The sequence below is a fragment of the Lepidochelys kempii genome, chromosome 2, assembly GCF_965140285.1.
Source record: "Lepidochelys kempii isolate rLepKem1 chromosome 2, rLepKem1.hap1, whole genome shotgun sequence".
NCBI lineage: Eukaryota > Metazoa > Chordata > Testudines > Cheloniidae > Lepidochelys > Lepidochelys kempii.
Window position 1 is genome coordinate 236,119,290 of NC_136381.1, and position 12,829 is coordinate 236,132,118.

General features: G+C 40.5%; 1 protein-coding gene across 1 annotated transcript in view; it reads left to right on the plus strand.

Annotated features, from left to right (window-relative positions):
• GPR158 (G protein-coupled receptor 158) overlaps positions 1-12,829 on the plus strand; it is a 319,256-nt gene that overhangs the window by 24,210 nt on the left and 282,217 nt on the right. The window contains exon 2 of the mRNA XM_073334275.2: positions 30-135. Within this exon, the coding sequence (XP_073190376.2) occupies positions 30-135 (106 nt within the window). The remainder of the gene's footprint in view (positions 1-29; positions 136-12,829) is intronic.

Genomic DNA, 12,829 nt, shown 5'->3' on the forward strand with positions numbered 1-12,829 from the left:
CTTTATTAATTGCGGCTTTCTTGTTTCAGAGGTGTTGTCAAAGTTGACATAAATCTGCAGAAGGTGGACATTGACCAATGTTCAAGTGAGGGATGGTTTTCAGGAACTCACAAATGCCATCTCAACAATTCTGAGGTAAGAGAATTAGTTTTTATTATTACAGTTGAGTTCAATTCTCTATCTTTCCATCATGTAACACTTTGCTTTGTGTTTACTGTATGTTGTGTTTTATATTTTTCTTTAAAGGCAATTTGTGCTGTAAAGATTTTTCTGTTCCTCAGGGTATTATGGTAGTATATGAATAGTAGGAATATCAGCACAAAATAAAACTGAATCTCACTGTGCAGCCATAACAGCGTTAGCGGCAAAGAAGATTACCAGTGAAATGATTTATGAAGTTTTGCTTGAGAGCCAAATAATAGACATTACTTTATACAATGTCTTAAAATAGCCTTGCAATTAAAGTCTATCACTTTTGGCTGGGCAAACCCATTGTGGATTATATAATAGAACTGGTTGAAACGCTGATGGTATTCATTCAAAAAGACTTGCTTTTGTATGTGCATTTGGATGAGTAATATGCAGTAAGAGGGAAAATTGGATTCTGTATTTTTTTCTCTTAAAATAGAAACGCTAACACTTTGACAGAGCTGGCTAAATATTTCAGTGTTCCACATCTTCCTGCACCACTTCTCTCCCCCCTCAGTCACTCTCCCTCAAGGGTCTGTGATTAGCTCAGTTTGTAGCTGCATCACAGATCATCCAAACTGGACAGTCACCTATATGCAATGAGACTTTGACACTGGAATACTGATTAGAATACTAATTAGATTCTTGGTATTTTTATTTATATGGGGGATATTTTCAAAGGCACAAATTAGAGTCGTGTCCAACTCCCCTTTACTTTAAATGGGAATTGGGCACCTAACTACTCTTTCTACCTCTGAAAAACTCCCAAATAGTTATCAGAACATACATAGACAGTTGTTGCTTTCCTCTGCGTTAGGTGGTGGTGTCATCAGTAGAGCTGGTCAGAAATTTTTCAACAAAATGTGTTGTGTTGTAAAACGTCAATTAGTTGAAACCAAAGCTGTTTGTGGGAAAAGGTCGGTTTCAGCAGATTTCTCAGGCAAAAAACTCTTTTTTGGGGAAAAAAATAGTTCTGAAGTCATAAAAATGTCCCATTTCTTTGAAAAGAAATTGTTCTTTTTATTTTTGGAAAAAACTTTGTTTTAAAATTTAAGCTAATTTATAGTTTAAAAAAAGTTTAAATTTGTTTAAAATGAAACGTTTACAATGACCTGAATTAAAAAAAATTCAGATTGTTTGTTTGTTTGTTTGTTTGTTAATTTGAAAAGTTTTCAAGATCTTCTGAATTTTTGTCCAGGTTCAGGACAGGAAAACCTTTGAAATTTTTCCTGAGATGGTAAAATAGTTTTCTGCTCAGCTCTCATCATCAGTGAATGCCATCCTTTAAAATGTAATAGTCCTCCTGAGCTTAAGACCAATAGTTGTATTTTTTGGGGGAGCAAGTATTGTCTTCTCCTCCTTTACGTCACAAACAGGGACATAAGTAGGGTGAGGGTGGATATTGGGTTAAATTTCTTCCTGCAACCAAGGAGAAAAGGTAAAATCTTAGAGGGAGGCTCAATAATGTTAAATTAAAATGGAGAGAACGATGAAATAAGGGGACAGTACTGGTCTTTAACTCACTTTAGACCTGATCCAAAGCCCACTGAAGTCTTTCCATTTACTTTAATAGGCATCGGATCAGGCCCTATCCTTTACATTTTAGAAAGTGAGATCACAGAGTCAAACCAAGACAGACATATTTTCATAATCAAACTTTCCTCCCAAATCTGAGGTCTAACAAGGGTATGCTGGGCAGAGCACCCTGGCTGTGGAAAAAGGGGTTTTCCTTATGAATGTGACTTTTAGTAAAATTGCTGTAATTACACATGCCTCCCATTTTATTGCAGCACGTGAAGCAAGTGGAGTGTTACTTTGGTAAATTTAGTGGTGTGGTTAGATGTTAGCTGTGTGTTATCTCAACTGGGAAGTCTCTGATGCTTGGGATGCGCTTCCTCTGCTAGGGGAAGTATGTAACCCACACACCTCCTGGGTGTGGTATTCTGTCCCCTCTAGTGGCACTGAGACAACTTAAAGATTAATGACTCTGTTACAGTCTTAGTTAACGGCCATGTGGCTTTTAGCTTATGCAGTCAAGGCTCATGCACTAAGCTCCAGAGATCCCAGGTTCGATCTTGACAACCAGGGTCTGTTGGTGTTACAACTGCACAATGTGATTTTGGCTTTGGGGAGTCACCAAAAGTAACCTCATTGGGTGACTGAAAAATTCCAGTGATTGCCTCTGTACCTATGAAAAATAGTGTGTGATCATGTAATTGCAAAACTTTCATAATACAAATGCACAAAGGGACCGAAATAAGGTTGCATGAGCAGCCTTAATTCTTGCATTTCATAATTTCTGAGTGCTTGACTTTGCAACTTGAATTTTCTTTGAATGTAGGGTTGGGTTTTTTGGAGAGGGGAAACATAATGTATACACATTGTCTATTGTTCCCTCTTCTCTCTAACCTGTCTGTCCTTAGATTGTTAGCTCCTCAGAGCAGGGACTGTCCCTTCTAGAATATCTAGACAGTGTCCTAGCACATCACTGACATTATCATAACAAAAATAATTAGCCACTATGTGGTGGCCCTTCTGAGGGGCTTCTACTGGCTTGGGGAGGAGGAAGCATGCATCTTAGGGCATGTCTACACTTACGGCAGAGCGATCGATCCACCGGGGGATGATTTATTGCGTCTCGTGAAGATGCGATAAATCGACCACTGAGCACTCTCCCATCGACTCTGGTACTCGACTGGAGTGAGAAGCGGAGGCAGAGTTGACGGAGGAGTGGCAGCAGTCGACCTACCGCAGTGAAGATACCACAGTAAGTAGCTCTAAGTACGTCGACTTCAGCTACACTATTTTTGTAGCTGAAGTTGTGTAACTTAGACTGACTTAGCTTGCCTCCCCCTCCCACAGTGTAGACCAGACCTGAGGCTGCTTTCAGTGTCTTTAGGCCTTTCTGTTTGCTCCTTTTGCTTCCTTCCATGTTGTATAAGAAAAGTGGAGCCCAGGCGTGTGTGATCCAGGTGCTTTATTCCTACTTCTTCTGCCGACCATATTAACTCTCCAGCTTCTAGAAAACTCTCTAGCACAGATCTTCCTCAAAAAGGGAGGTGTGCCTAGGGTTTCAGTCGGTGCTGTCTTGTAATTGGTCAATCACTGAACAGAATGTTTAGTAAAATAATTCTTTATGCAGTTTTCTTACTCGTCCCTCAAAGTTTTTGTAATACAGGAAAGTTCTTATGCAGCAGCATCATCATTCCGTGTTCCAGCACAGAGTCCTTTCTTGGCTTCTCCTGATGTTCCCTAAGACAGATTCTTCCCTCACAGCAAAGTTTAACTTGTAAGTTTTCTTATAACTCCCTTCGTCTCATATATTTTTTAACATATTTTAAAACATACTGTTACTTAACACAGTCAATGAATAATAGGCCTTTAGGCACAATATGGTGTAAGCGGCAAATAGGAAGTTTCTCTATGGAAGATTCGGAGGGTCTTTGTGGGGAAGACAAAAAGGAAATAGTAAGAAGGAACTTAATAAGGGAAGTTGGTCAATTCTTCACCTCAGTATCATAGTCCTATGTTTTTAGGGGCACTCTTGTGTGCAATCAATTATCATGAATAAGATTATTTTATTTAGGGCTAGTAATATCCCATCAGCTATTTAAGTACATTTATCAAACTCATTGCCATAGTATCTGAATGCTCTTAGTCCTGGTACCCCTACAGAGACCATACAAGTGAGTGTGTGTGACCTGGTCTAGCCTTGTGCATGACAGACAGAATTGTTTAGTAAATTCCAGTTATTTGAAAGTGTTGAAATCCAGTCTGTATTGTGGGTCACTTTAAGCCTGATCCAAAGCCCATTGAAGTTAATGGGCATCTCTCTCCATTGACTTCAATTAGATTTGGATCAGAGTCTAAGGGGATGATTTAGAGATCCCAGATCCTCTGAAGCATCTGGTACTGGCCACTGTCAGGCACTGCAATTGTTGGACCACTGGTTTTATCCAGTAGGCAACTCTTACATTTCTATTCCATTTTCTGTGTGCTGTACCTCTAAATGTAGAAGAGACCCACGCCCTAGTCTAGGCCTCTGCTGCATGGGCACCTACAATTTCACTTTACATGCACAATGTTAGTGAGAAACTATATTCTCTGATTCATGAAAACAAAATCTTTGTTCCCCTTGATCTCCGGTAAATCATTCACATCGGAAATACAGGTTTTGTTCTTTGTCCATTCAAAAATGAAACAGAAACTAATGGTTTAACTTACAGAAAAACTTTACATTTTATCTTTAAACTGTAACAGAGCACCACTTATTTCTCTAGAACAAGCAACCGTGGTGTTTAGATAAACAAATTTTCAAACAAATGAAGGACCTATAATGCAGGGGGACATCAGGGGACATAAGTCAACTCTGGCTAACATTTTTTGGATAACAGGGAGTTGATTAAGCAAGATTATACTGCAGTGAAGTAACTGGCAATGGTCCTTCCACAGCAAAATCTATTATTACTTCAAATCTCATAAACATCTGCTAGTGACACTTTCCTATCAATAACATAAACTGCCAGTCACTTCTCTACCTACCACTACAGTGTCGGACATTCTGTCTTGTTTTTTCATTCTGGGCTTTTTGCATAGACTCTTCCATCTAAGATGCCACTCTTCCTCAGCTGTTGGTACTTTCACAGCTGTTGCAGTGTCTCTCTCCCTTGAAGCATTTCTGCAGTGCCACACTGTCTCATAGCACTTCTCAGTTGACACTTTAAAGTACTTTTCAAAATGGAAAACCTAGTTGAAAGGTCAGAGTTTCAAAACTGTTGAAAGTAATATTTAGCCACCTACCCTGAGCTTTTTATTTATTGCCAGCAAAATGTTGTATAAGTACTTCATGGAACAAGCTTCTAAGTTAAAATTGCATTGTGCATGGTGGATAACTATGCAGGCAAGTAACAATAATGGTTTAACAAAGTTTGGCTGTAGGAATGATGCAAACCTAGCATTAATACTTTCAATGCAAGGATAAAAATGAGGTTGTGTAGTTATTGTTCCAGTTTCCTTTGGGACTGACCTATTAAAGCCAATTCTGTGGTCTCAGGTGTATGGGGTTTCTGTTCCTCCACTTTCCAGAAAAAGCAAAACAATAAAAATAAGGTCCCAATAAATGGAAGTATTTGGTGGTGTGAGAAATGACTGCTGTGTTCTACCCCAGCAGTGGCTGAATTTCAGTGTTTGCACATAGTGATGCCAGAATGAGAAGTGCATAAAAATGCAACTTATGAAATCAATAGAAGCTAGGCACCTAGGCATTGATGAAAATCCCACTAGGTGTTCATTTGTATCTTCAGGTACCTAATACCACAGGGACTAGAGTGATCAGGGGCCACAAAAGTACCTAGATAGACGTTTCCGCGTAGGTACTTTTATAGCCCATAATCTCCATACTTTTATGGCCCAGCAATACAGTGATAAGTGCCATGCATGCCTAGGAGTAAGTGTTTGCAGGGCCCTCTGTTAGTTCATTCATTCATCATGTTAAAGAGCAAGGAGCAGATCTCAGCTGAGTAATGTTATATCTCCAACAGTGAAGCTATAACCACATACACCACCTCAGAATCTGATCCTAAAACTTAATGCTGGGCCAGCATGTCAGATTCGTAACTGGAAAATAAACATAGTGAGCAGCTTGCTTTTGAGATTTAAATGTGTCTTTAGAATTCCGGTACCAATTTCTAGAAGGGGAGCTTATGTGTACATTTCTGTATTTATTTTTAAAGGCTGGCAATGTTCTCACTTTACATCACTGAACTTTACGTGGCTTTCTAGATGAGGCTAATAATGAAGAAATTTGTATGCGCTTTACTTAACTATTGGGGGAACACTATACTCCGATGTTTAACTTAAATTCTTTTTGAGGCAAAAATATTGGAAGAACATTCTTACTGTGAGGAAAATTTAACTGCCTTCTGCTTTTACTAATGTTTGAGTGAAATTTCTGTATTAGAAATTAAAATCAAAATGAATCTTCCATGCTCCTCATCCTGAAAAAGAGACAATTTTTAGTAAAATTAGATAGCATTTTCCAGTGTGGCTGATAGTAAATTAAATTAAATTATTATTAGCATAAACTAAGGACTGAAAAATATGCGCTGTTAATGCTCATATTGTTATGAATCATAAGAAAATGGTGACAAAAAAATGTACTCACCAGAAACTTAGAACCATAGGGTTAGAAGGGATCGCAAAGGTCATATAGTCTAACCCCCGCCAAGATGTAGGATTTGTTGTGACTAAACCATCCAAGACAGATGGCTAGCCAGCCTCCTTTTGAAAACCTCCAGTGAAGGAGCTTCCACAACCTCTCTAGGCAGTCTGTGCCATTGTCCTACTGTCCTTACAGTTAGGAAGTTTTTCCTGAGATTTAATCTAAATCTGCTATGCTGTTGTTTGAACCCATTACCTCTTGTCCTGCCCTCTGTGGCATGAGAGAACAACTTTTCTCCATCTTTTTTATGGCAGCATTTCAAGTATTTGAAGACCACGATCATGTCCTCCCCTTAATCTCCTCTTTTCCGAACAAAACATACCCAGTTCCTTCAGCCTTTCCTCAGCCTTAAATTGAGGTCTCGAGAGCACAGCAGCCATCTTTAAATGTCACCTGTCGTTGGGAATAGAAGAAATATAAAGGTGATACAGTTAATATTTTTCCTTTTGCTATTATTATGGGAAATCATTTTAGCATCTATTTGGCAAGTGTGGGCTTGTGAATTGCATTTTATCTGCAGGTGTAATGTCAAACACACATTTTATTTCTATAGAGTACCTTTCATAAAAAGTATTGTGTGCCACTTTGCAGAGTTGCAGACTTTCATACAGGCAAAAAACAGAGAGAGAGGAGAATGATGGAAACAGCAGAACTTTGAGGGATAGATTTAGTATGAGTGAGGTGCAGCCTTCCTTTGTGCCCATATTTCTGTGCCCACAAAGGGTTCAGAAATATACCATGAGAATGAACTCCTTGTGGAATGAATGGAACATACAATGGTGCAGCTAAATCAGAAAATTAGCAAAAGCTCAAACTTAGCTAAAATAAACATGAGTATGTGTACACAAGCAGGGGAAATCCCACCCCTTGCTTGTAGTGTAGACAGAGCCTTAGAGAGAAGACAAGTAAGAGTGGGTATGATAACTACACCATAGTAAATGCTTTAGATAAGGTAGATTGGGCACTTTTACTCACCTTCTCACAATACAAGAACAGGGGAAAAAATTTAAAACCGATGAAAGGAAATATACTTTCTTCAAACAATACACACTTTGGGGGTATTTGTGCCTCCAAGTACCCAAATGTGCGCCTACTATCAGTTTTGTGCTTGCAATTCAAATGCAAGAGCAAATTGTATTTCCAAATGGAATGCTGCCTTTCTGAAATTTCCCCCCAAAGTTTGGTAAAAATGCAAGTGTAACCCACTGGTGAATGTGTTACAGGTCCCCCCTTCACCTGCACCCCCAAGGCCAATCCACAAAATATATGAGTTGTTACAGCCCCTAGCTAGAGAGCGCTGACTCTTTAGCTTAAGCTGTAGCAATTCTTGCTTTTATCTCTGGAATGCCCAGGTCAATCCCTATTGTATGATGGCTGCCTTCTGGACCAACACAAGTAAATACTTTAACAGTTATTCATGTGAGAGAGTGACCTGGCATGAAATGGTTTTACATGAGGAATGACGTATTCTCATATTTGATAGAAAGCTTTATCTTCCTAAATGAGTGGTTGGAATTTGAGGTGTAATTCCTTCCTCTCTCCCTAGTCCAGTAAACATTGGCATGGTTGTTCAAACATGCCCTGTACACACAGGATTAAAGCTGAGGGGGGATATTGATTTCAAACATAAGGCTATGATACCCATGGTTTCCTTGTTGTCTTTTCAACCTAGGAGGCTAGCTCGAAAGCACCAGCAGCTTCTGGAAGGGTTGTTTGGCATTTTGGAATGTAGGCAGCCTTGAAGTTTGAGCAATAAAATGTTTAATTTTTGGATGGGGACAATGGTTTGGGTAACTTGGAGGGAAAGAGGCAGATAGCAAAATGGACTATGATTGGGGAGTCTCATCATTCTGAGGTGACTCCTGGGGTCCGGGAAGGTGGTGATGAAATTTGGATTAGGACTTTCTCTGATGATTGATTGAATGGGGAGTTGCAGCTTGGATGGCACAGGTAGAAGTAGGTTGGAACCAATTCTGTGAGGTCACGTGAGAATGGAGGTTAAAGCCTATTGAAACACCCGGGGTAGCTCTCACTCAGTGAGGAGGGGGAGCTGTGGGGAACTGTGGTTTACCTAAGCCCAGGGAAAGGAGGGGCAGCTCATCTTTTAACAGAGAGCAATGTTCTTCCACCTGCTCTCCTTCATTTTAACAGCTGAGAGGGAAGCAGTATCCCTGAGGAACACATGGACCAGAGAGACTTGGTTCTGTGGGGCTGAGAGAGGGAATGGGTAGCAGCTGCAGTTCACAGAGGTTCAGAAGTGAAGTGAGTGGAACATGCAATGGTGTAGCTAAATCAGGAAAAACAATGCCTTTAAAGTTTCCCAAGAGGAACGCTTTCCAATATCATTGTCAAACATTGGAAAAACTGTTGACTGAAGTTCTCCTAGGCAAGTGGAGGTGAGACGAGGTCATCCAACATGATAAGATCCCAATGGGTTATGTCAAGTAAAATTTCCAAGTAATCACTTACAGATATTTTCCATCTAGCACATTATGAAACAGGTACCCAGCATAAAAAGCACTGAAAGGAATGTGATATGTTTGTGATACAATCTGAGTGTGGACATAGATTGCAGAATGTGGTTAACATTCAGTCTGGCAGTGATACTCTTTGGAAGTGCAGGCAGAAAGCAATAAAGTTATGGACTTGAGATGTGGCAGCAGGAAAATATAAACAGGGGCATAGAGAATGGTTGGAGATATAGTTTCTAGAAGGAAGAAAGATCTTTTGGTGGTAGAAAGGACTTGAGCACCAAATACTATACAAAATCTTGGGCTAAGAAGGAGAGCTAAGATTGAAACAACAAAAATGAGTTAGGAGCAGCACAGAGTAGTTAATAGGTGTAGAATATTGCAGCTAACACCTCGTAGAACCAACTGGGGAAAGAAATATTTGTCTCTGTCACATTCATAGTTGCAAGAAAAATTGCTACTCATACAATTCTGAGTATCTGGGAAGCATTCAGCAAACACAGAACATCTTAGACTGCTTTTTAAAATAATATAGCTTTACATCATCAGTGTTCGTGGGAAAAGTCTCTCTCTGATAGCAAATTGGATCGAATCTGGCACACAATTATATAAAACATGGTAGAGGCTTGTCAGAACTTTCAGTGATAAATAGAGCCCTACCAAATTCATGGTCATGAAAAACACGTCATGGACCATGAAATCTGGTCTTTTGTGTACTTTTACACTATACTATACAGATTCCATAGGGGAGACCAGCGTTTCTCAAACTGGGAGTCCCAACCCAAAAGGGCTTGCAAGCTTATTGTAGGAGGGAGATAGTAGTGCCACCCTTACTTCTGTGCTGCCTTCAGAGCTGGCTGGAAAGTGGCAGCTGCCGGCCAGGTGCCCGGCTCTGAAGGCAGCGCTGCCAGCAGCAGCACAGCAGGAAGGGTAGCAATGGGTGGCCGAAGAGTGGTGGCTGCTTTTTGAGGGCCCAGCTCTGAAGGCAGCAGCACAGAAGAAAGGGTAGCAATACTATACCATGCCATCCTTACTTCTGCATGGCTGCTGGCAGTGGCTCTGCCTTCGGAGCTGGGCTCCCAGCCAGCAGCTGCCGCTCTCTGGCTGCCCAGCTCTGAAGGCAGCGCCGCCATCAGCAGCAGCGCAGAAGTAAGGGTGGCAGTACCACAACCCTCCTACAATAACCTTGCAACCCCCCCCCCACTACCTCATTTTGGGTCAGGACCCGTACAGCTACAACGCCATGATATTTCAGGTTTATATATCTGAAATAATGAAATTTATGATTTTTAAAATCCTATGACCATGAAATTGTCTAAAGTGGACCCTGAATTTGCTAGGGCCCCAGTGATAAACAAGGTGCCCGGCAAATCAATTTTTCAGTACAACGAAGAGTCAGGTTGCTTGGCTACAGTACTCTTTGCCTTTTTAAGAAAGCATTAACTGACTCAGTGTTACACAAGAGTTAAACTTGGCTTCTTACTGTTTCCCTCAAAAGGAGAGAGCCTTATCAACCAATGCCTGATTCCTAGTAGCTTTGCTAACTCAGTACTCTGCATTCATCCAGTTTAGATTCTATTTACTGTTGTTTTCCCTTCCTAAGGGTTTGAGAAGTGAAGGAGAGTGGGTGGGTGAAGCTGCAAGTAGAACAGAGAGAATCAAAATAAAATGAAAATGCATTTTGCTTCTGCAGTGATGTGCAATCCTAGTGTTTCATCAATTGTCATGTTAGAAATGGCAGTCCTCCCCCCTCCCCCACTCCAACCTCCTTTCTCCACTGATGTTGCTATTTTCAGTGCTGTCACTGAAAAGTCTGAAAGCTGTATTGCCAAGGATGACATCACAACATTAGCTAGTGCCTATTAGCTGAGGTCATGATGCCATCCTTGCAAGTCTGTAGGGGAATGGAAAGCAGGTGCCCTCAACTGACTTGTAGAAACTTTAAGTGAGTTGGCATGGAGTGGACCCAGACAGATCCAGGTCTGGTATTCCCAGGTGTAGATAAATTATTTCTGTTGAGGGTCATGGGAGTGACTTGTTACTAAATTAGCAGAGCTTCGCTGGGCACTCCTTTTGGGCAACAGTAATAACTGACAATTAAGATCCTTTTAGTCTTCATTTTTGGCCCCTCTTCTTATTTGCTTATCACTATCTGTGAGATTTTTTTCCCTCCATACCATTCTACAGTGCAAATTTAGCAAAACATGCATATAATCAGAAAAGGAGGGATTTGCAAGCTTAGAGACTCAAAGCATTGGTAGTAGGGGAGCTTTTCAAATCTAGGATATTGGTTTGGATCCAGTCCTTGGAGGGGCTGACTAAAAACTATTACAATCTGATAGCTCTTCAATGGCCTACGTGAAATGAGTTTGATGGTCTCAGTATATTTCCAAAGTGACAAGTATTCACATCCCCAAAGCCATCACTACAGGCGGCACTAACTGGTACTTTGGTGGGCCACTTTAGAAGTTGAGGACTAAATGGGCGTGGAGACAGACCTCTCCTCTTCCCTCTTAAGGTAGCTGAGGCATGTTAGTGAAGATGGATGGGGAAATGTGCACTGCCGCTACCGATGCTGTACCAGCTCTGTATATAAACAGAGAACTTGATTCTTCAGGGCAGTCAATATGGCACTTTTTAATTAGCAGGCGCAAAATTTATAGGCACATAAAAATGATGGATGTGCAGCATATGTACTGTCTCTGAGATAGTTTTACTTTGTGTGTGATAACTACAGTTAGCCTGTATAATAAGGACTACACATTATCTTAGGTATTTATGTGGCTCCCATTACCTTAGTATCTGAGCACCTCCCACACAATCTTTTGAGCAGTTATCCTGTGAGGTAAGGAAGTACTATTTTACAGATGGGGAACTGAGGCACAGAGAAACAGAGAATTACTTTGGTCACATAGGAAGTCTGTGGCAGAGTAGGGACTTAACCAGGATCTCCATAGTCCCTGGTACCAACTATATGTGAGTTCTGACTGTGCTATTACAAAATCACATATTTAATTGCTTGCTTACTCAGGCAATATATTGCAAACTGTTTTTGGCAGTGGCCAGAGAAATATTCTGCTCGTGTCAGGTGCAGTATTGGACAGTACATTTTTTTTTACTGAAGAAATGTGGACTTGATAGAGTGTGTGTTATGCATTGGCAGGGTAATTTTTGACAAAACCACTGAGAAACATAAGAGTGAAAAAGCTTGTCCGTTATCTCATTTTAAGAAGCCTTGTGTTAAAATGGAGCAAGCATTTCTCAAGCCTTACTGCGCACAGTGAAAACTGCACAGGAGGAGGCAAGTCTAAATTAGACTTGAGGAGAAAGTGTATTGTGCTTCCCCCGCCCACTCCACCCATAGTGAGTTAAAATGAGATTGAAAGCTGTTAAATAGCTGAGGTGGGAAACCAGAGAGAGAGAGTGAGAGCCAGTGAGCACTATTGAATCTCATATGTTTATGCCGGGAGCTAAATTAATAACTTCCAGGGATTCAAGTTTATTTTGTTTCCTAAGTGGGAGGATGTTTCTAGCATCAGGACTTGAGGTACCATTGGAAATTTTTGGTGGGATATAAGCATTTTCTCCCAGCACCTTCCTGTGTATGAAAAATAACTCCTATCTGTCTCCATGAGAGTTAATTTAGAACCCGCAAATGTGTGTGATTAGTTTAAATCACTCTTTCCTATGTGAATTATCTTGCATTTATCAATACTGAATATCAGCTGCCATCATGTGGCCCATTCACTTAGCTGTGGTAAACCTCATTAAAATTATGAAGTCTTCACTAACCTAAACCATTTTGTGTCCTCTTTTTTTGCCTCTTCACTGTTGGTTAATTTATTAAATGTCAGTACTAATATGAGACCTTGTGGCACCTACCTGTTAACCTTTTACCTAGTTGAATAATGGCCATTTATTCTTACGCTATTTGTTTTATCTCTGAGCC